Source organism: Ochotona princeps, chromosome 10 (assembly GCF_030435755.1).
Source record: "Ochotona princeps isolate mOchPri1 chromosome 10, mOchPri1.hap1, whole genome shotgun sequence".
Lineage (NCBI taxonomy): Eukaryota > Metazoa > Chordata > Mammalia > Lagomorpha > Ochotonidae > Ochotona > Ochotona princeps.
This window is the reverse complement of record NC_080841.1, coordinates 54,451,780-54,471,007: the sequence shown is the minus strand read 5'-3', so window position 1 is coordinate 54,471,007 and position 19,228 is coordinate 54,451,780. Positions and strand designations below refer to the sequence as shown.

General features: G+C 49.0%; 1 protein-coding gene across 1 annotated transcript; it reads right to left on the bottom strand.

The window, feature by feature from the left end:
- Positions 1-323: 323 nt before the first annotated feature.
- Positions 324-7,454, bottom strand: UCMA (upper zone of growth plate and cartilage matrix associated). Its single transcript, XM_004578468.3, has 5 exons — positions 7,295-7,454; positions 6,887-6,952; positions 6,699-6,794; positions 3,761-3,859; positions 324-743 (listed from the first exon to the last, which is right to left on the bottom strand). Exons 1-5 carry the CDS (start codon positions 7,350-7,352, stop codon positions 646-648), a joined length of 417 nt encoding a protein of 138 aa, XP_004578525.2. The 5' UTR covers positions 7,353-7,454; the 3' UTR covers positions 324-645.
- Between the last annotated feature and the right edge of the window lie 11,774 nt (positions 7,455-19,228).

Here is a 19,228-nt window from a genome sequence, read left to right as displayed (position 1 = left end):
GCACCAAAACTTCAATGTCCCCACTTCCGAGTTGCGTCTCTGCAGCTGGCCTGGCTTATCACACTGGCCAGCAATGCAGAGGTCACAGTTGAGCTCTCTAGCTTGCCAGAACCAGTGGAAAGGAAGCATTTGGTTCAGTCACCAAACCAGTGGTATTTCATTTTCCTCCCTCTGTTCAGCTCCTGAAACATACTGAGCAGGCGCAAACAGGAAGGACTCCTTGGATGCAAGGTGTGTCACACCCCCAAGCAGGTAAGGGGAACGTGATCGCTCAGTGGAGTACAAGGGCCTTGGCTCAGTCTGAGGCTTGGGAGGCTAAGACACTTGGCACACATCATCTTTATTGGTAAGCTGGAAGCAAGCATGTACCCATGTTGCTCTCCTTCAGCTAGCACAGGTACTGTCTATGGACAGGAATTCTGCTTTTGGGAACAATGGCTAAGCCGGTGGAAACTCTAAGTTTGGTGCTCAGGAGGCATCGCAGGGAGGGACATGCCCAGAAAACCACAATAAAAGAAGCAGAAACCTGGGCCATTTGAGGCATCGAGGGAGAGATAAATGTGTTTCCCAGGGCTGGGAGGTGTGCGCTGTTGGGGAGTGGGATGCATATCTTGTGGTTCCTTCCCAGCTTGCCTTAGCAGGATGTCAGATGTGGTGGCGGTTGTAGAGGTAGGGAGGATACAGCCCATCATAATGCCACTGCCGCCACTGCTCCACGGCCTCCCGCCTCTGTTCTTCTTGCTCTGTGGAGGAAAGACAGTCATCTGTAAGGATGAAGAGGACTCTGGCCTGAGTCCAGCTGCCCAGAGCCCACACTGTCCAGTGGCCTTGTAGTGAAAGGAGCCATGCATGCCTGTGAGCTCCTGGATGACAGACATAGAAAGAGCAGCAGAGGACCTTGGCATGAGTCTAAAGGGTTTTTGTAGATCAATCACACAGGTTGCAGAACCAGCTGTAAGTAAAACTGAGACTGTGGTTAGAAATCTTACATGTTCTTTGTCCATGCCTAGCTAGAGTGAGGAAGAAACCTTAGGCAGTGGCCAGCTTACAGAGATAGCACCTAGGACAACCAATCTCAAAGCAACAGCATCGTGCAACAAAGAGCAGGCACAAAGCATGCACACAGTGTGCAGCGAGCCCTTGATGTGCAGTAATAGAGAATGAGCAGTTTACTCCCCTGGACTAGTACATATCCTGTAAGCTTTCAACACAAAGCTCTGATCCTAAAACTAACTGGTGGAGGTCTGTGTTGAGGTACGGCAGGTTGAGATATCACTGGTGACACCGGTATCCCATATTGACATTGGTTCAAGTCCCTGCTGTTCCACTTCTAATATAGCTCCCTGGGAAAGCAATGAAAGATGACCCAGGCACTTGGGTTCCTGCCAGTCATGTGCGAAACCCAGATGGAGTTCCTGGCTCCTGGCTTTGACCTACCCCAACCTGGGCCTTTGAGGATGTATGGGGAGTAAATCAGCAAATGAAAGATCTCTTTCTGTCTGTCTTTAGGGGTGTGTGTGTGTGTGTGAGAGAGAGAGAGAGAGAGAGAGAGAGAGAGAGAGAGAGACTCTGTCTCTCAAACAGATGAATCTTTAGAAAAAGAGAAAGAAGAAAATCATGACAGTAATCATCACATTTAAAAAAAAATGAAAGGAAAACACTCATGAGAAGCATTGGGAGAATGTGGAGACCTAACAAAAGATAACAATGTTGGGGATTAAACCACATCTTTCCTTGTGTTTTTTCAAATTTGAACTCCACCAAAAACCCTGTGCAGCCTGATTTGGTGGTAGTGAAATTAATACCATCTGTGACCTTGTTTTAGATGCTGGTGGTTTCAGGGTGTAGGGAAATAAATGTCCCCCATGCTCCTTTACACCTGTGAAAGCCAGATATCTGGGCAGAGTCTAGCACTGCCTGCAAAAGCCCTGGCTGCTGGCAGCATTTCCTTTGAAAGAGAGCATGGAGTCGGTGCTCCCCTTGGTGCTGAAGATTCCCTGAGATGCTTGGCTCCCAGGGACTGTCTGGAGCCTTAGATGTTGGCCATGAGCAGTTATAGATATTTTTCTGGCAGAGTAGGCCAAATACTATTTGCCACCCTTGACAGAGCAATTTGAGAAGTTAATATCTAACCAAGTGCCTTTGGAGAGGTTCGTCAAGTAGCTGAGATCACAGTCCTGGTCGAACTCAGAGCCTCAGAGAAGAGCTTAAACAACAGGCCGAACACTGCAATCTTAGGCACCTGGCCCACTGTACCACTGAAGTTCTAGGATTACAAGCAAGTTTAAAAAAGACAGGGACAGGGCCCAGCACAGTGCCTTAGTAGCTAAAGTCCTCGCCTTGCATGTGCCGGGATCCCATATTGGCACTGGTTCTAATCCCAGCAGCCCTACTGCCCATGCAGCTCCCTGTTTGTGGCCTGGGAAAGCAGTGGTGGACAGATTCCTGCATCTACGTGGGAAATTCGCATGAAGCTCCAGGTTCCTGGCTTTGGATTGACTCAGCTGCAGCCATTGTGGGGAGTGAATTAACAGATGAAGATCTTCTTCTATGTCTCTCCTCCTCTGTCTTTCCAATAAATATAAATAAATCTTAAAAAAAAAAGAGGGACACAAAAATGATTTGCACCTGTTTAAAGTGGAGCCTCCCCACCTTAGCACCTTCCTTTGTCAAACTCCAGGGAGGCCACCCTTTACCTGCAGTGCTTTATCTTACTTCATCCATCATGCATACCAGGTCCTGTACCAAAGATCTCCAAGACCTCCACAACACATGGTCATCTATGATGTTCAAGTGCCGGAGCTCTGCTGGCAAACAATCTCAGGCATGTCCCACTAGTAGGGTGCCTTCTGGGTTTGTGTATGCTTGCTGTGCTTCAGTTTTTGCTTCTACCACTCAGACAAGATGATGGTGAAAGCAAAGGTAAGTAGAGGTCTTGATTGTGCAGAGTGAAGTGGTTCCTAGAGTTCTCACACTGATATAAATCCAATGCACTTGAATTTGAGTTTGGATTCTGCTTAGCACAGCCTAGCAGAACTAAGCCTAAAACTGGGTTTGTTGCTTGGGCAGAAAACCCGGACCACTGCAGTGACCCCTTAGTAGGAGGAGGGAGGTACAAGGGTGTGCATCCACTCGGTCCACTAACAGTTCCCGTCTCCACTTCTCCCAAGGCAATACTAACACAGGCATCCTAGCCTCTCCCACGTCTTCCCAAGTTCTGTATAGCCATTCCTCCGGCTTTCTCATTGCTTTTCAAGACTCCCAACAATATAAATTGAAAGTAGATCTGCCCATGCCCCCCTCTTCCAGTTAAATTTGCAGAAGTGAGAAGATATTTGGCCTAATAGTTAAAATGGCCACATCCCATATCCATGCCTAGGTTCAATTCTTGGCTCCAGCTCCTGAATCCAGTTTCCGGGTAACCCAGAAAGGAAGCAGATATGGCTCAGGAGGTTGGATTCCTGCCACCCACATGGGAGCCTTGGCTTGTGTTCTTAGCTCCTGATAATGGCTTTAATCCAGTCCCAGCAATTGTGCACATTTGGAAGGGGGGGGGGAGAGTGAACAAGAGGATGAGAGGTAAGAGAGAGAGAGAGAGAGAGTGTGTGTGTGTGTGTGTGTGTGTGAGAGAGAGAGAGAGACCACTGCTAATCAATTTCTTTATATAACAACTTAAATAAAAAATTGGGGAGAAGTGGAGACAAGTCATATGATTTTCGCACAAGCTCCCTCCCTGAAGAGGCTAATGAAGAGCTCTTACCATCATTCTGTTCCTCCACAAAGTTCTCAGATTCATTCCTTTGTTCCTCATAATATTCTCTCCGCAGCTCATCAGCCCGTATTTTCTGCCTGTTTTCCGCTGTGAAAAGAGTCAGAGTTGCCCCCACGAAGGAGGGCACTGAGGTTACAGACTTAACACCCAAAGGGCCTAAGAGATTATTTCAGAAGCCAGCAGTATGGCAGAGTGGCTCAGGCAACCACCCACAACACTAGCATCCCATACAGGTGCCAGTTTGAGACCTCTTCTGATTTAGCTACCTACTAAAGCCCTGGGAAAGCAGCAGAAGATAGCCCAAATCCTTGCACCCATACACCCACATGGAGACCCGAATGAAGTTCCTGGCCCCCTGCTTCAGGCAAACCCAGCTCTGGCCACTGCAGTCATTTAGGGGATGAATCAGCAGATGGAATCTCTCTCTTTTCCTCCCTCCCTCTCTTTCTCTGTAACTTTTTCAAGCAAAATAAATAAATCTTTAAAAACAGTCTCTGAGGGACCCAGCGCAGTAGCCTAATAACTAAAGTCCTCACCTTGCATATGCCAGGATCCCATATGGGTGCTGGTTCGTATCCCAACTACTCCACTCCCATCCAGCTCCCTGTTTGTACCCTGGGAAAGAGGTAGAGGATGGCCTAAGGCCTTGAGACCCTGCACTCTCATGAAAGACCCAGAGGAGGTTCTTGGCTCCAGGCTTCGAATCAGCTCAGCTTTGGCCATTGCAGCCACTTGGGTAGCGAACCAACAGATGGAAGATCTTTCTCTTTTGTCTCTCCTATCTGTAGATCTACTTTTCAATGAAAATGAAATAAATCTTTAAAAAGAAGTAATCTTCGGAAGGAACTATTTTAAGTGCTCTACTTTTACGGGATCTTTCTTTTTTAAGATGATTCCTTTATTCATTTGAACAGCAGAGTAACGGGTAGGGAAGAGGAGAGAGATCGATTTTCAATTTGCTGGTTCATTCCCCAAATGGCTTTAATCTCCAGGGCTGGACAGGGCATAGCCAGGAACCAAGAACCCCATCCAGGTCTTCCATGGGGATGGTAAGGACACTAGTGGGAAGAAGGGTAAGAAGTGGAATAGCAGAGACTCGGACTAGTGTTCCCATATGGGACCCCGGTGTCACAGGCAGTTCAGCCTGCTGGCCACAGTAGTAGCCCTTCTGCTTCTAAGATACTCCTTCTGCCATGAGCTTCTGGAGCAAGCTGTGAAAGCAGGTAGGTGATGCTCAGTTCAGGAGGAACAAGCCCCACGGATCACTTGGCATTCTCATGACAGGAACCTCCTTCCAAAAGCACGAGACGGGGGCCAAGGCCCTGGTGTTGTCCAGGTACCAGACAGCTACTGTGAAAGGAGCGAGGCCTGAGGGTTTATGAAGCAGGTACCAGTGAGCCCAAGTGGACTAAGGAGGTATTTTGCATCTCCTCTACTCTCAGGAAAAAAAAAAAAAAAACAGTAAAGACAAGTTGCCTTTTCAGAGTGCCATAAATGGAACCTTTGTCAAAGCAGTAACGGTGATTAGGTTCTCAGAGCAAGAAGGCCTCTTTATCATGTGTATCATTGCCATGCACTAAATACATCACTTCTCCAAGACATGTGAGCATTCCATTCATTTTCTTCCTCCCACCCAAACAGCACCTGTGCCTCTCCCACAGAAGCTTAGAGGTGTCAGACGCCTCCACCCTGGTTCCAAGTCCAAGTTACCTGCAGTGTCACCCATCCCTGTCCTGAGCAATCCCTGGGCCCTGCTCCACCTGCGCATCCACAGGATATGGCTACAATCTTTGTGGTCACCAGGCTGTCCAGCGCCTCCCACAACTCCTGTCACACCCCACTCCTCTCCAATATGAGGGACCTCATTGTTCTGAGTCAGTTCACGAGGATGGAAAGTATTTGCCTGTCCTGAAATTGCACCTGCCCCCCCCCCCCGCCCTGCCCCAGGATGTCTGCCAGAAGGTTGCTGCTCTGATTTCAATCACAAATGACCCAGCTCCCTCCACCCACAGCTTTTTCAGTGTTTCTTTGACACCGGCCAACTTTCCGATGCCAAATTGTGGGAGACCTGGAAATTTTCCTGGTACTGTTATTCATCTCCGATTCAATTGCAATAATAAGAGGGAATTTCAGGGACACACATCTCCATCCCTGCTCTCCCTCCATCATTTGGAAATAGCCCTGTTATTTTCACTGAGTCGAGTGCTGATGGGCACAACAATTTCACACACACACACACACACACACACACACGCCCAGGGAAAGGATCAAGGCCCAGCCTCGGCTGTCTGAGTCTTGGAAAAATCAAGAGCAGGGGAAGAACACTGAAATACCTTTCCGAGTCACAGGTCAAGAACCCGAGTGCCCTGCAAGCCATGAGACTGCAGGAAATAACAGCAGGTTGAGCGGGAGACAGGCTCACCCAAATACGCTGGAATGAAAACTTGAAAACTCCGCTGACCAAACACAGCTCTTGCAGAGGTTTGTGAATAAGCACTGAGGGCCAGAGGGACAGGAAGCGTCTGGAGTCATTTAACAGCAGGGCAGTTGCTCAAGCCGCATCTCTCTCTCTCACATGCAAAGCCACTGCCCTTGATTAGAGGGTGCACTATGCTAACAATTCCAAAAAACACACACTACAGTTTTGTACCCCCTCACTTCTGTTTCTGCCTCCATACTTGTCTTTCTGAAATCAGGATACAGCTTACAGCTGCTTTGTACATTTGCTATCTGCTCCTTAGAGCAACCAGGTATTCGCGCCAACATTTGACCCACAACTGTAGAAACCGGGTATGTGTTCTCACTCAGAGCCCCGGTCACTGGGATAGCCCAAGGTCCAGGCTTAGTCCTCTGGGACCCCGCTGTGTCCTGACCACCTGCCCACTGTGGGTCAAGGGAGAGGCAGGCTGCCCGCGCGCGACCTTACCGTTGGCCTCCTCCCGGGATTTGGAGGACCGTTTGGTGCGCTTCTTGAGGAAATTGGAGGCGTCTGCTTCCTGCATAAAAATCTTTTGCTTCACACCTGAAGCCGAAGAGAGGGGCTGTCACCCGCAAACACAGGGGCCGGAGCATGCAATGGGCATGGGCTTCGCCCCCTGCCCTGCCCCCACTCACCTCTCTGAGCCTCTTCTGGGGCCGCCTGCCGTCTGCCCACAGAGGCGCCGGAGCCCTCCTGCAACGCTGCGGGATGAAGGTGCGGATGAAGGCTGGGACAGCAGACCCCCGAGAGGGGCTGCTACCGCCCTCTCTAGGCTCAGGGACGCACCAGGGACGTTCTGGCCCTCGCTTATCAGTTGCAGACTTGAACCCACCAGACCAGCTGGGAAGGGATTTTTTTGTTTCTTTTTTCTTTCTATTGTAACTTGCACGCACACACACACACACACGCACATCAAGCAAAGCTTCATAACAATGCGGGTGCCCTTTCTATCTGTAACTGCACCCACCTAAGCGCACTTACCTGCGCAAGGTAAGTCTTGTGATGTAGCCAGGGCCGGCCACCCGTGCCCCTCCCTTACTCACCGGACAGAAGCAAAACAGCCCAGAGGCAACACATGAGAAGGACTGGTCTGCAAGTCATCTTTGGTTCCCTCTGAGCACCCCAAGTCAGATGGTGTAGCCTGCACCCCACCCCACCCCACAGCTGCTGCCTGGCCAGGGTCCTCACTTCTAAGTCAGGCAAGCCAAGAAGAAGGGGAGAGAGAGAGACGGAGAGAGAGAGAGACTAGTGAGCAGCATGGGAGACGGATACCCACGAAGCCAGAGTGGGAGGGGTCCTGACCATGGTTTCTATTGGCTGCTCCTGGCTAGAGCACTGGAGACGTTTTTGACACCTGGAAAACCTCAGAGCCCCTGCGTGGAACAGGATGGCAGTGACTTTCCCACACCTGTGCCTGATGAGTTGCTGTTGAGAATTGCTCAGCCTGAATCAGGCTTTACAGACACAGGGTGTGTATCTAAGAGCCCTTTGCAGCTGCTCCAGGCACATTAAGCTGTCCTCAGAGGGAATAACGGAGGAGGGGATTTCAATTCAAGGGTCAGGCAAAGAGGGGCTGTGATGACCAGAATCCCACCCTAGTGACGCTCATTGGGACATTTATGCCTATCCCATGGGTGGCTTGCACTCCCCCTCCCTTGAAACATGGTCCTAAGCCTTTTTATTATTATTATTATTATTTTTAAGATTTACTTGTTTAGCCTAGTGGCTAAAGTCCTCACCTTGAACGCGCCAGGATTCCATATGGACACTGGTTCTAATCCTGGAAGCCCCACTTCCCATCTAGCTCCCTGCTTGTGGACTGGGAAAGCAGTTGAGGATGGCCCAAAGTCTTGGGATCCTGTACCTGGAGGAGGTTCCGGGTTCCTGGTTTCGGATTGGCACAGCAGCGATTGCGGTCACTTGGATAGTGAATCATCAGACAGAAGATCTTTCTCTCTGTCTCTCCTCCTCACTATATATCTGACTTTGCAATAAACATAAATAAATCTTTAAAAAAAGATTTACTTGTTTATTGGAGAAGCAGTGTTAGAGGGGAAGATGTTCCATTTGCTGGTGTGCACCCCTAACCCCTCAAAAAGGCCACAATTACCAGAGCCGAGCCAATCCAAAGCCAGGAGCCAGGAGCTTCATCTAGGTGTCCCACATGGGTACAGGGACTCAGGCACTTGGACCATTCTTTGCTGCTTTCCCAGACATATTATCAAGGAGCTTGACTAAGAGTGGAGCAACTAGGATACAAACCAGTGTCCATATGGGATGCTGGCACTGCAGACTATGGCTTAACCCATTACACCACAGCACGTGCCCCTCCTGCATGTTCCAGAGGATGTGAATGGTAGGGAGAAAGGCAGCAAACATCTGAGACAGTAAACAAAGCAAGCAGGCTGGTATTCAGTGAAGGAAAATGTGACCAGTAGCTCTGTTGGCTCCATGTGGGTTCCCCAAAGACATTGGCCAACCAGGGAATCATGTACTGCATCAGGAAGTATCATGTGCATGGTACGCAAGCGAGCACTCATCTCTCTGCTGAGCTAGATGTCTCCAAGAGAGGAAAGGGACACAGCACGATGATTTTGATGAGATTCTTGGTTGACAAAGTGGTGTGAGACACACCTGTACCATTCTGAGTCCATGGTCTCCCTTGCTTAACCTCACTCATGTCCACCACAGGCCTGGCTTGAATACCAAGTTTCCCTGGGCTCCGTGTTTCAGGTGAACCTGTACAATCTTACCATTGTAATCTCTAAGCCCCTGGAGGATGTGGTCCACTGTACATAGGAAAAGTCTCTAAAGAAACATCTCAGGGACTGATTTGTGCCATAACAGTTTAAGCTGCCACTTGCAATGCTGGCATCCCATATGGGCACTGGTTCAAGTTCCAGCTATCCCACTTCCTATCCAGCTTCCTGTTAATGTGCCAGGGAAAGCAGTGAACAATGACCCAAAAGTTTGGTTCCTGCACCCATGTGGAAACCTGGAAGAAGCTCCTGGCTCCTGGCTTTGACTGGTGAAGCCCTGGGCACTGCAGCCACTTGAGGAATGAACTATTGGATGGAAGTACTCTCTCTCTCTCTCTTGCTCTCTCTCTCTCTCTCTCTCTCTCTCTCTCTCTCTCTCAGCTCTGCCTTTCAAAGTCCAGAATGCTAACCACTGCACCATGAGGCCAACTCCTAACTCTGCCTTTCAGATAAATAACGAATGAACAAACTAAGTAAATTTTTTAAATACAGCAGCTCTAAATTCTTTCTGGTTTACCATCTTCCTGTGTGACATTCACTTCTCTAAGTGCCCAGCCAGTGAGTCAGGGGGTCTCCATGCAGCATTCCTACCCCTCACCGGTGTGCCCCAGTCTTGATGAAGATGGTATCCAGAAGTCCCTGTGAAATGCATATCCAGGGTTCCTAGCACCACTTTCATGGAAAACTTTGCTTTCTTTGTTGGATTTTGGTGTCTTTGCGTGACATCTTTGCTCGTGTATTTGTAGTTTTCATTGGTTTTTACCTCTTCTCATATCAATACTACATTGGGGGCCTGGCGGCGTGGCTTAGCGGCTAAAGTCCTCGCCTTGAACGCCCTGGGATCCCATATGGGCGCCGGTTCTAATCCCGGCTGCTCCACTTCCCATCCAGCTCCCTGCTTGTGGCCTGGGAAAGCAGTCGAGGACGGCCCAAGGCTTTGGGACACTGCACCCGCATGGGAGACCTAGAAGAGGTTCCGGGTTCCTGGCATCGGATCGGCGCGCACCGGCCCGTTGCGGCTCACTTGGGGAGTGAATCATCGGACGGAAGATCTTCCTCTCTGTCTCTCCTCCTCTCTGTATATCTGACTTTGTAATAAACTGAATAAATCTTTAAAAAAAAATACTACATTGGTTCGATTTTTAAACCTTTTTTGGGAAAGATTTATTTTTATTGGAAAGGTAGACTTACAGGGAATGGGAGACAGATCTTGCATCTGCTGGTTCACTCCCCAGATGGATGCAACATTCGGAGCGGAGCCAATGCAAAACAAGAAGACAGGTCTCCCATGTGGGTGCAGGGTCCCAAAGTCTTAGACCATTGTCCTCTGCTTTGCCAGGCCATAGCAGGGAGTGGATGGGAAGCGGAGCAACTGGGACACTGAACAGGTGTCCATGTGAGATTCTGGCACTTGCAGGTGGAGGATTAGCCAGTTGAGCTATCACACCACCCGCAAGTTGTTTGTTTATTTGTTTGTTTAACTGTCTAATAAATCTTAAAATCAGATTATGTGAGGCAGACCTTGTGGCACAGTGAGTTAAGCCACTGTTTGCATCACTTTGAGTTTCAGCTACTCCATTTTTAATTCAGCTTCCTGCTAATGTGCTCAAGAAGGCAGTGAATGATAGCTCAAGTACTTTAGCCCCTGACACCCAAATGGAAGACCTTCATGGAGTCCCAGGCTCCTAACTTTGGGTTATCCCAGATCTGGTGCCTCTGCAGCATGTTTGAGAACATAAGAACAATCAATGTAGTGAGGATGGAATAGGGAAGAGATGAAAATATCCCAAGACAGGGCCCGGTGGCGTGGCCTAGCGGCTAAAGTCCTCGCCTTGAATGCACCGGGATCCCATATGGGTGCCGGTTCTAATCCCTGCAGCTCCACTTCCCATCCAACTCCCCGCTTGTGGCCTGGGGAGGCAGTCAAGGACGGCCCAAAGCTTTGGGACCCTGCACCCACATGGGAGACCCGGAAGAGGTTCCTGGTTCCCGGCATCGGATCAGTGCAGCACCAGCCGTTGCGCTCACTTGGGGAGAGAATCATCGGACGGAAGATCTTCCTCTCTGTCTCTCCTCTCTGTATATCTGACTTTGTAATAAAAATAAATAAATCTTTAAAAAAAAGAGAGAGAAAATATCCCAAGACGTTGAGAACCATTGAGCATATTGGGCCCCTTCCCTGGATTTCTGGGTACATGAGGGAACACGTGTGTTTTTGATTGGCTGAGCCTATAGGACTGACTTTGAAAGCTATTTGCCACCAAAGTCATCCTGATTTATCCATCCTAGGGTTCTGAATACAATGTAAATTTGAATGACACCAAAGGTGGTTCCCATATGTCGTCATCTTCCTCTCCAACCACAACCCTCACTATTCCAGCCTGTGTGCTTGGGCCATGCCACACTTGGAAGCCCTGTTTACATTCTCCCTCTGGTGAGCCAAGATCACATCTCCCTTGGTTGTTGCCTCCCTCCCCACATCCACCCCTCCAGCCAGGGGTTACGGCAATGTCTGGCACATCCTAGTCACTCTACAAATATTTGTCAAAGGATGTTGGGGTGGAGCATGTGGATGGACGCTGGCAGACGGCACAGGAAGAGCAGTCAGGCAGCTCTGAGCGGTGGCGGCAGGTGTGTGGTGTCTGTGTGCAAGCACACAGACAGGGTGGACGGGGCTACATTTGTGTGTGGAGGGGAGGCAAGAAAGCTAGCAGCTCTGTGAATAGTGCAAGCGCCAGCAGGTGAGTGAGTGCAGGCTTATGTGTGGGAAGTCTCTTTGGCAAGGAGAGAATGAAGGGGGACTTATTTGAGCCACTGAAGTTGTTCATGGGACCTTGATAGTGAAAATCTGAGGACTGAGTCAGAAAAAAATGGGTGTAGGTTTCTGTGATCACTTACATTTGTGGTTAGCTTGTGGATTTTTTTTTCCCCACAGTAATTTTTTTTTCCATTTGTAAAGTCACACTTCCCAACTATTTCTTTTCGTGTCACTTTGCCCAACCACTTTCACTCCATGTAGCTTTCTTTAATGAGGCAAATTGGGGCCAATAGTGTGGCATAGTGAGCTAATCTTATACCAGCAGCACCAGCATCCCACATGGGTACCAGTTTGAATCCTGGCTGCTCCACTTTTAATCCAATTGCCTACTAATAATCTGGGAAAGTGGCGGAGGATGCCTCAAATGTTGGGTTCCTGAACTCCCGTGGGAGATCTGGACAAAGCTCTTGGCTCCTAACTTCAGCCTACTCCAGCCCTGGTCATGTTGCTAGTTTGGGGAATGAATCAATGGATGAAAGAGTCTCTGTCTCTCTCCTCTCTCTTTGTGACTCTGTCTGCAGCTTTTCCAGGTACATTAGCGGGGAGCTTTGTGTAAGACAGAGCAGTTTAGACTGGAACCAAAATTCCAATATGGGATGCTGACATTGCAGCCAGTTATTTATCCTAGCACACAAGAAAGACTCAGAGTGTTGCCAACTGAATGAATGAACTCAGTGGATTGGACTCAAAACCTATAAGAACCTCTCCTGCTGTTATGTTCTATGTGCTCTATGACTGTATAACCTAGCAACTTATTGAAGATGGTGTAACAGCAAATTGCTGGACATGAGCTTCTCTACATACAGCAGAATCTGTTTAGAACGCAAATTCCCATTGATGGGGTTCAATATCTGCATTATTCCTTTTTAAGATTTATTTATTTTTATTGGAAAGGCAGATTTATAGAGAGAAAGAGAGACAGATGGGAAGATCTTCCATCTGCTGGTTCACTCCCCAAATGACTGTATCAGCTGGGAGCTGAGCTAATCCAAAGCCAGGATCCAGGAGCATCTTCCAGGTCTCCCACACAGTTGCAAAGTCAGATATACAGAAATATACAGAGTTGAATGGTCCCAAGGCTTTGGGCCATCCTCAACTGCTTTTCAAATCCACAAGCAGGGAGCTGGATGGGAAGCGGGGCTTCCAGGATTAGAACCAGTGCCCATATGGGATTCCGGCACGTTCAAGACGAGGACTTTAGCCGCTAGGCCACCATGCCAGGCCCTGTAATGCCACCTTTTAAATAAATAAGTTTTTAAAAAAGCAGTCCAGCTATATTGGGATTCAGTGTTTCTTGAATGCAATCATTGTAGACTATAAGAGTATTTTGGGGGCTGCTGTGATGACTCAGGTGATGCAAGCTCTGGTATCACATTATTGGCACAGATTCATGTTCTGGCTGTTCCACTTCCCCATCCAGTTCCCTGTTTATGTCATGGGAAAGCAGTGGAAGATGGTCCAAAGCCTTGGGACCCTGTACCCACATGGAGACCTGGAGGAGGTTCCGGGCTCCTGGCTTAGGATTGGCACAGCACTGGCCATTGCTATCACTTAGGGAGTGAATCATCGGACGGAGGATTTTTCTCTCTGTCTCTCCTCCTCTCTGTATATCTGACTTTGCAATAAAAAAATAGCTGAATCTTTAAAAAAAACTGAACTGAACACCACCTGACACTCATTAAGATGACCACTATCAAACAAGTAATCCCAAGAAGTTGACAAGAATATGGAAGGATTAAATCCTTGTGCTTTGTGAGTATGGATATATAATTGTGTTACTACTATGGAAAACAGCACAGCAGTCCCTCCAAAATTTTATGGAACTCCCATACGACCAGCAATTTAACTTCTGGAATTAAAATCCAAAGATACCCAAAGAATTGCATGCAAGTTCTTCAAGAGATCATTGTACACCCATGTCAGATTCAAAGCATTACTCAGCATAAGTCAAAGGGTGAAAACCAGCACATGATGGGGGACTGGCCAAGTCATGCGATCCATCCATACCATGGAATACTGCTCAGCTCCCAAAAGGAAGTTTGTGGCATGTGCCTCATCACAGACCAACAGTAAGGACATTGTGCTAAGTGAAATCTGCCAAACACAGAAGGACAAATATGGCATGATTCCATTTGCATGAGGTTTCTAAAGGAGTAGAATTCATAGAAACAGAAAGTGAAGGAGTTGCCTTGTGGTACCATGGATTATCACTGCTTGGAATGCCTCTATCCCATATTGGAGCATCTGTGATTAGATCTCACCTCTGCTCCCGATCCAGCTTTCAGCTGATGAACCTGAGAGGTGGCAGATAATTGCCCAGGCCATTGGATTCCTGCCAGCCACATGAAGACCTGGATGGAGCTCCTGACACCTGGCTTCAGCCCAACCCAGCCCTGAATGTGAGGGACATTTGGAGAGCAATCCGGCAAATGAAAGCTCTCTCCCTTGTGTCACTATGCCTTCTGAATAAATAAATAAAACTTTATTTGTTTGGTTAATGCCAAATTTGTGTTAAGTATACCAGTATGCCAGCATAGCTGGTTTTTCCTTTCCTCTCTCTCTTTCTCTCTGTCTCTCTCTCTCTCTCTCTCTCTCTCTGTGTGTTTTAAAGAGAGTGGGGATGGCAGGGAACTCTGGGGGCATTTAAAACACTCTGGAGATGGGTGGTGCTGATGGCTGTACAACAAAGTGAAAGCATTGATTACCACTATACTGTGCACCTAAAAATGGTGGCTGTGGTAGATTTCATATTCTGTATATTTAATCACTACCACCACCACAACAAAATAGAACACAGTAGGTGAGTGGGGGAGGTGGCAGTGTACACAGTGAGTAAAGGCTTTGATTTTCCTAAGGTATGAGTCCCCAAAGTCACAGAAGCAGAGGTGTGTCATTTGTATTGTGCTTTGAGCATCAGCTCCTTCTAGACTAGTCTTGGGTGATGTGAACAAGAGCTTGGCTCCTTCAGCTGCCGAGAAACCAGGCATCCCTCCATTCTGCTGAACATCAGGGCTGCCCCCTGCCCAGCTCCCCCTTTCTTCTGCTACTCTCTTTAAACAAAAAGATTTATTTATTCTTATTTGAAAGGCAAATCTTACATCAGAGAGACAGAAAATAGAGGTCTTCCACCCACTACCCCAGTACCAACAATGGCCAGAGTTGAGTTGATCCAAATCCAGGAACTCATCTGGGTTTGCTGTTTAGATTCAGGTGCCCAGAGACTAGATTCATTTTGTGGTGCTTTCTCAGGCCATAAGCAGGGAGTTGGATGGGATTTAGAGCAACTGGACTTGAAGTGGAGCATTCTTTCTGTGTGACAGTGCTTGGAGGTGGAAGATTAACTAGGTGAGCCACTGCTCCAGCCCCGATCCAATCACTCTATAATCCAACTTGTTGAGATGCTCCCAGGGAATGGCCAGTTTCCATCAGGAAGAGAGCCTAATGGGGCATCCTCACAAAGGACCCAGTGAACAAGGTGAGGCTAGGTACAGGAATACTGTGCTTAGCAGAATGGCACGAAAGCAATCCTTTATTATTACTTTCTCACTAAAGCTCTAACTAGAATTTCAACAATGCAACAATGCCTCCTTGTGGCCCTCTGCGGGTACAAAAATACTGTCTGTGTTGGAATTCCCTCTATTCCATGAATGCTACAAATCCAGGCAAAAGTGCCAAACCATTTCTCTGAACCCTGAAGTAAGTGGGACATCACTCACAAAATTCAAGGCCTTTGACTGCCCTGCCCAGTAGGAAATACCAGAACAGAGGAAAGGGTTAGAAGTTCCAGGTCGGTTCTGTGTGGAGGATGGTTGGGTTGAGAAGGTCGTGGAAGGAGGCCTATGTCAGAGCATGGATGTTACCTTTACTTTGACCCCATGTCGCCTGCTTATGCCTTCCAGGAATGATCAATGCATTTTCCGTGGTTCTCAATCAGAACAAAACCCTCATGACATGAAATTGGATGGCTTTGGGTTATCAGGAAAGGAACACAGAGCTCTGTCAAACCCAAGTTTCAAAGTATTCACTTCTGCTATGGCAAAGAGTCAATCCAATGACATAAACCAACACCCCAGCTATAGGCAATTACCTAGGCTGCCTTGTAAATAGGCAATTGTCACACTGCTGGGAGAAATGCCGCCAGTAGCTGGCAGGCATTCTAGGCATGGTTAATGCCAAATTTGTGTTAATTATGCCGGTATGCCAGCATAGCTGCTTATTCTTCCTTTTCTTTCTTCTTTCTCTCTCTCCCCCTCCCTCCCTCTGTGTGTGTGTGTGTTTTAAAGATAGTGGGGAAAGCAGGGACAAGGAACTCTAGGCAGGGATATGCCACCCCAGCCCCCAGGTGGTGGGAGTTGGGGGCTACATATTGCCTGGGGAAAGGGGCCAGGATGTATTGGTGTGGGAGTGGCTGAGGGCATGTTTGATAGGGAAGGAATGATTTCTTGGGTCTTTCCCTGGTCACCATACTTACAAGTAGGCAAAGCACTGAGTCAGAGTTATTTACAGAAGGGAAACTGGAGGGCATAGCTGGGTCGGGCCAAGGCACTCACCCACATGGGAAACCTGGGCTGGGCTAAATATCATCACCTGCTATCCGCTGGCACTCAAAAAAGCTGGGCCTAGGAGTCATGCTTGGCTCTGCTGGGCCACAGTACCTACCCATGTGTGTCAGAGCAGGAAATGGGCTACATCAGGCTAGGCTACAGCACCCACCAGAATGTGAGAGAACTGAACTTGGAAAAGATTCTGTAAGGGAATTATGGGTTTGCTTCATTGGGAACTGCAGCAACAGATCATTTACATGGTAAGCTTGGACAGTGACTAGTTGAGCCAGGCTGGACCACTGAATTCACCTGACACTTGTAGGGATTGTAGCTGGGAGAAGGCAGGGGAGAGCCAGGCTTCAGCACCTGCGGATGCATGTAAGGGCTGGGACTGACGACAGACCAAGCCAAGGAGGGTCACGGTCCCCAGTGGCGCATGTAAGATCCAGGGATAGGATTAGGCCTGGTGGGGGAACTTGGGGAACTTCCTTACTAGTCCACAGCTCTCACTAGGAGCACAGGAGCTAGGGCTGGGGTGGGTCAAGCCAGGCAGGGCTACAGCACTTATCAGCATTTGTGTGGGCCAGGTCTGTGCCCTGGCCAGGTTGGGCCAGGATTTAGCGCCCACTGGCATGCATGAAAGCCAGTGCAGGATGTGGGTCATGCCTGGATGGGCTAGACTTTGGCACCCACGAGTGAGAACTGAGATTACAACTGGGCCATGCCAGGTTGGGTTGAGGCACCCAACAGCATACATAAGACCCTCGTATGGGAACTCATGGGACTCCCCTGCTGGGCTGCAGCTCCCACTGGTGATTGTGAGAGCCAGGGCTGTGGGTAGAACTGGCCAGGTAAGGATGCAGCACCCTTTGGCATGCGTGTGGGCTTGGTCTGGGGGTAGGCCAGAGTGGAATGGGCTCCAGCATTTACTGGTGCTCACACGAGCCACAACATGTGTGAGACAGGCCAGAACATGTGTGAGATAGATTCACCAGGTCACACAAGAACCAGGTCAAGGAGTGAGCCAGGCTGGGCTAGACTGTACCACCTACTCATCAGTGAAAGCTAGAATGTGCTAGATTGTAGTACCCACTAATTAGTGCCAGGACATGTCAGCCTGGGCAGCAGTACCCACCAGCACCTGTGAGATCCATTGCTAGGGGCAGCTCCCACCAGTAAACCTGAGGGCTGGTGATGGGAGCAGGCTAGATGAGGCTAGGCAGCACCCATTGGCACATGTGTGAGCTGGTTCTGGGGGCAGACCAAGCAGGGTCAGTCCATAGCATACACACTGGCATGAATAAGAGCCATGACAGGAGGCACGCAAGGTTGGGTTGGATCTGAACACCAACCAGTTCACATGAGGACTGGGGGTGGGCAAGGCTGGGAGAGGCTGTTGCACCCGCCTGCGTGAGTTAGGATCAGGGTGGGCCAGGCTAAGCCAGGCTGTAGCCCTTGCTGGCAAGTGCCAAGATGGGGAATGGGCCACCTCAGACTGAGCCACAGCACAAGCTCACACACACAAGATCCAGGGTCAGAAGCAGGCCAGGTAGGGGAACATGGGGACTCCCTTTCTGGAATATTGCTTCTTCCATGGGTGACTGCAAGAGCTGGGACTGGGGGTGGGCCATGTTAGTTAGGTGCTGTATCTGTTGGCATGCATGAAAGCCAGAATGGGTGCCAGCCAGCCAAGCTAGGCCATGGTGCCAGCTGGCATGTGCTAAGACTGGGTGTTAAGTCATGTCAGGCTGGATCATGGTACCCCCTTACAGGTGCAAGATTCAGCACTGAGGGGAACATGCCTACTAGGGGAACACTGGACATTCTCCTGCTAGGTTATACCCACCACTGGTGAACATGAGAACCAGGGCTAGAAAAAGGCCAGGCTGGACAAGGCAGTAGTACCTGTTGGTACAGGCCAGGTTGAGCTAAGCCACAGCACCACAGCCAGATGGTATTTAGTATGGCTCCATGCTAGGTTGCAGTAAATGCTGGCACACACAAAAGCAGCACTAGGGGTGGGCCTGGTGGGAGTTTTGGGGGTCACCCCAATTAGGCTGCAGTACCCACTGGCATACATGATGAATGGGTCTGTGGTGGGCTGGCTGGGCTGGGTCATGCTGCAGCACCCATTGGTTTGTGTGAGATAAGGGGCTGAAGCAGAATTTACCAAGCTGCACTCGCTAGTATGTGTATTGGCTGGTGCAAGTGACAGATCACACATGACCTTGCACTGGCTGGTGCACATAAAAGTCAAGTCTGAGGTCACTCCAGATGATGTTTCTTGAGGGACTCTCTGACTGAACCACTGAACTCTGATCCTGATCACAGGAAAAATCTCAAGATATGACCTTGGAATGCATGTATTGGGACTGGACCTCCTCAGTTGCTGATGCCTGGGTAGTGGACAACATGTCCAGGTGCACACAGGGGGACTTGATGGCCAGATCATCTAGACTAGCAGGGAACATCAACTGCCTTGTCAAAGTACAGAAAGCAAAACACAATGGAGAGTTCCCCTGGCCGAGCTTTGCAGCATGTTCCTGGGTCTGTGGTTACACTATGGTGCAATTTGTCAACCAGTAAACCTTGGAAGGATTTTCTCAACTCTGGAGCAACAAAATCAACAACTTCTCAGAACTATCAAAATCACTCATGTGTCACATCACTGTCTCAAGGGCACCATCACAGGACTGTCTCTGTTCCTCCCCTGTGGACATAGGAGAAAGAAAGACTGAAACATGGGTCCCAACCACCTTCCTCTGTGCCTGACCCTCCACACTGGAGTGTGCAGCATGACCCAGCCCAGCCAGCCCACCACAGACGCATTCATCCACCTGTATGCACGTGGGCGTG

What these genes read in the sequence shown, in the direction of transcription:
- UCMA (XM_004578468.3), bottom strand. Translation starts at nt 7,352, where the DNA reads ATGACTTGCAGACCAGTCCTTCTCATGTGTTGCCTCTGGGCTGTTTTG. An exon ending in GGCTGTTTTGCTTCTGTCCG is followed by an intron (nt 6,953 to 7,294) that starts GTGAGTAAGGGA and finishes TTCATCCCGCAG; the next exon opens with CGTTGCAGGAGGGCTCCGGC. An exon ending in ATCCCGGGAGGAGGCCAACG is followed by an intron (nt 3,860 to 6,698) that starts GTAAGGTCGCGC and finishes CTCTTTTCACAG; the next exon opens with CGGAAAACAGGCAGAAAATA.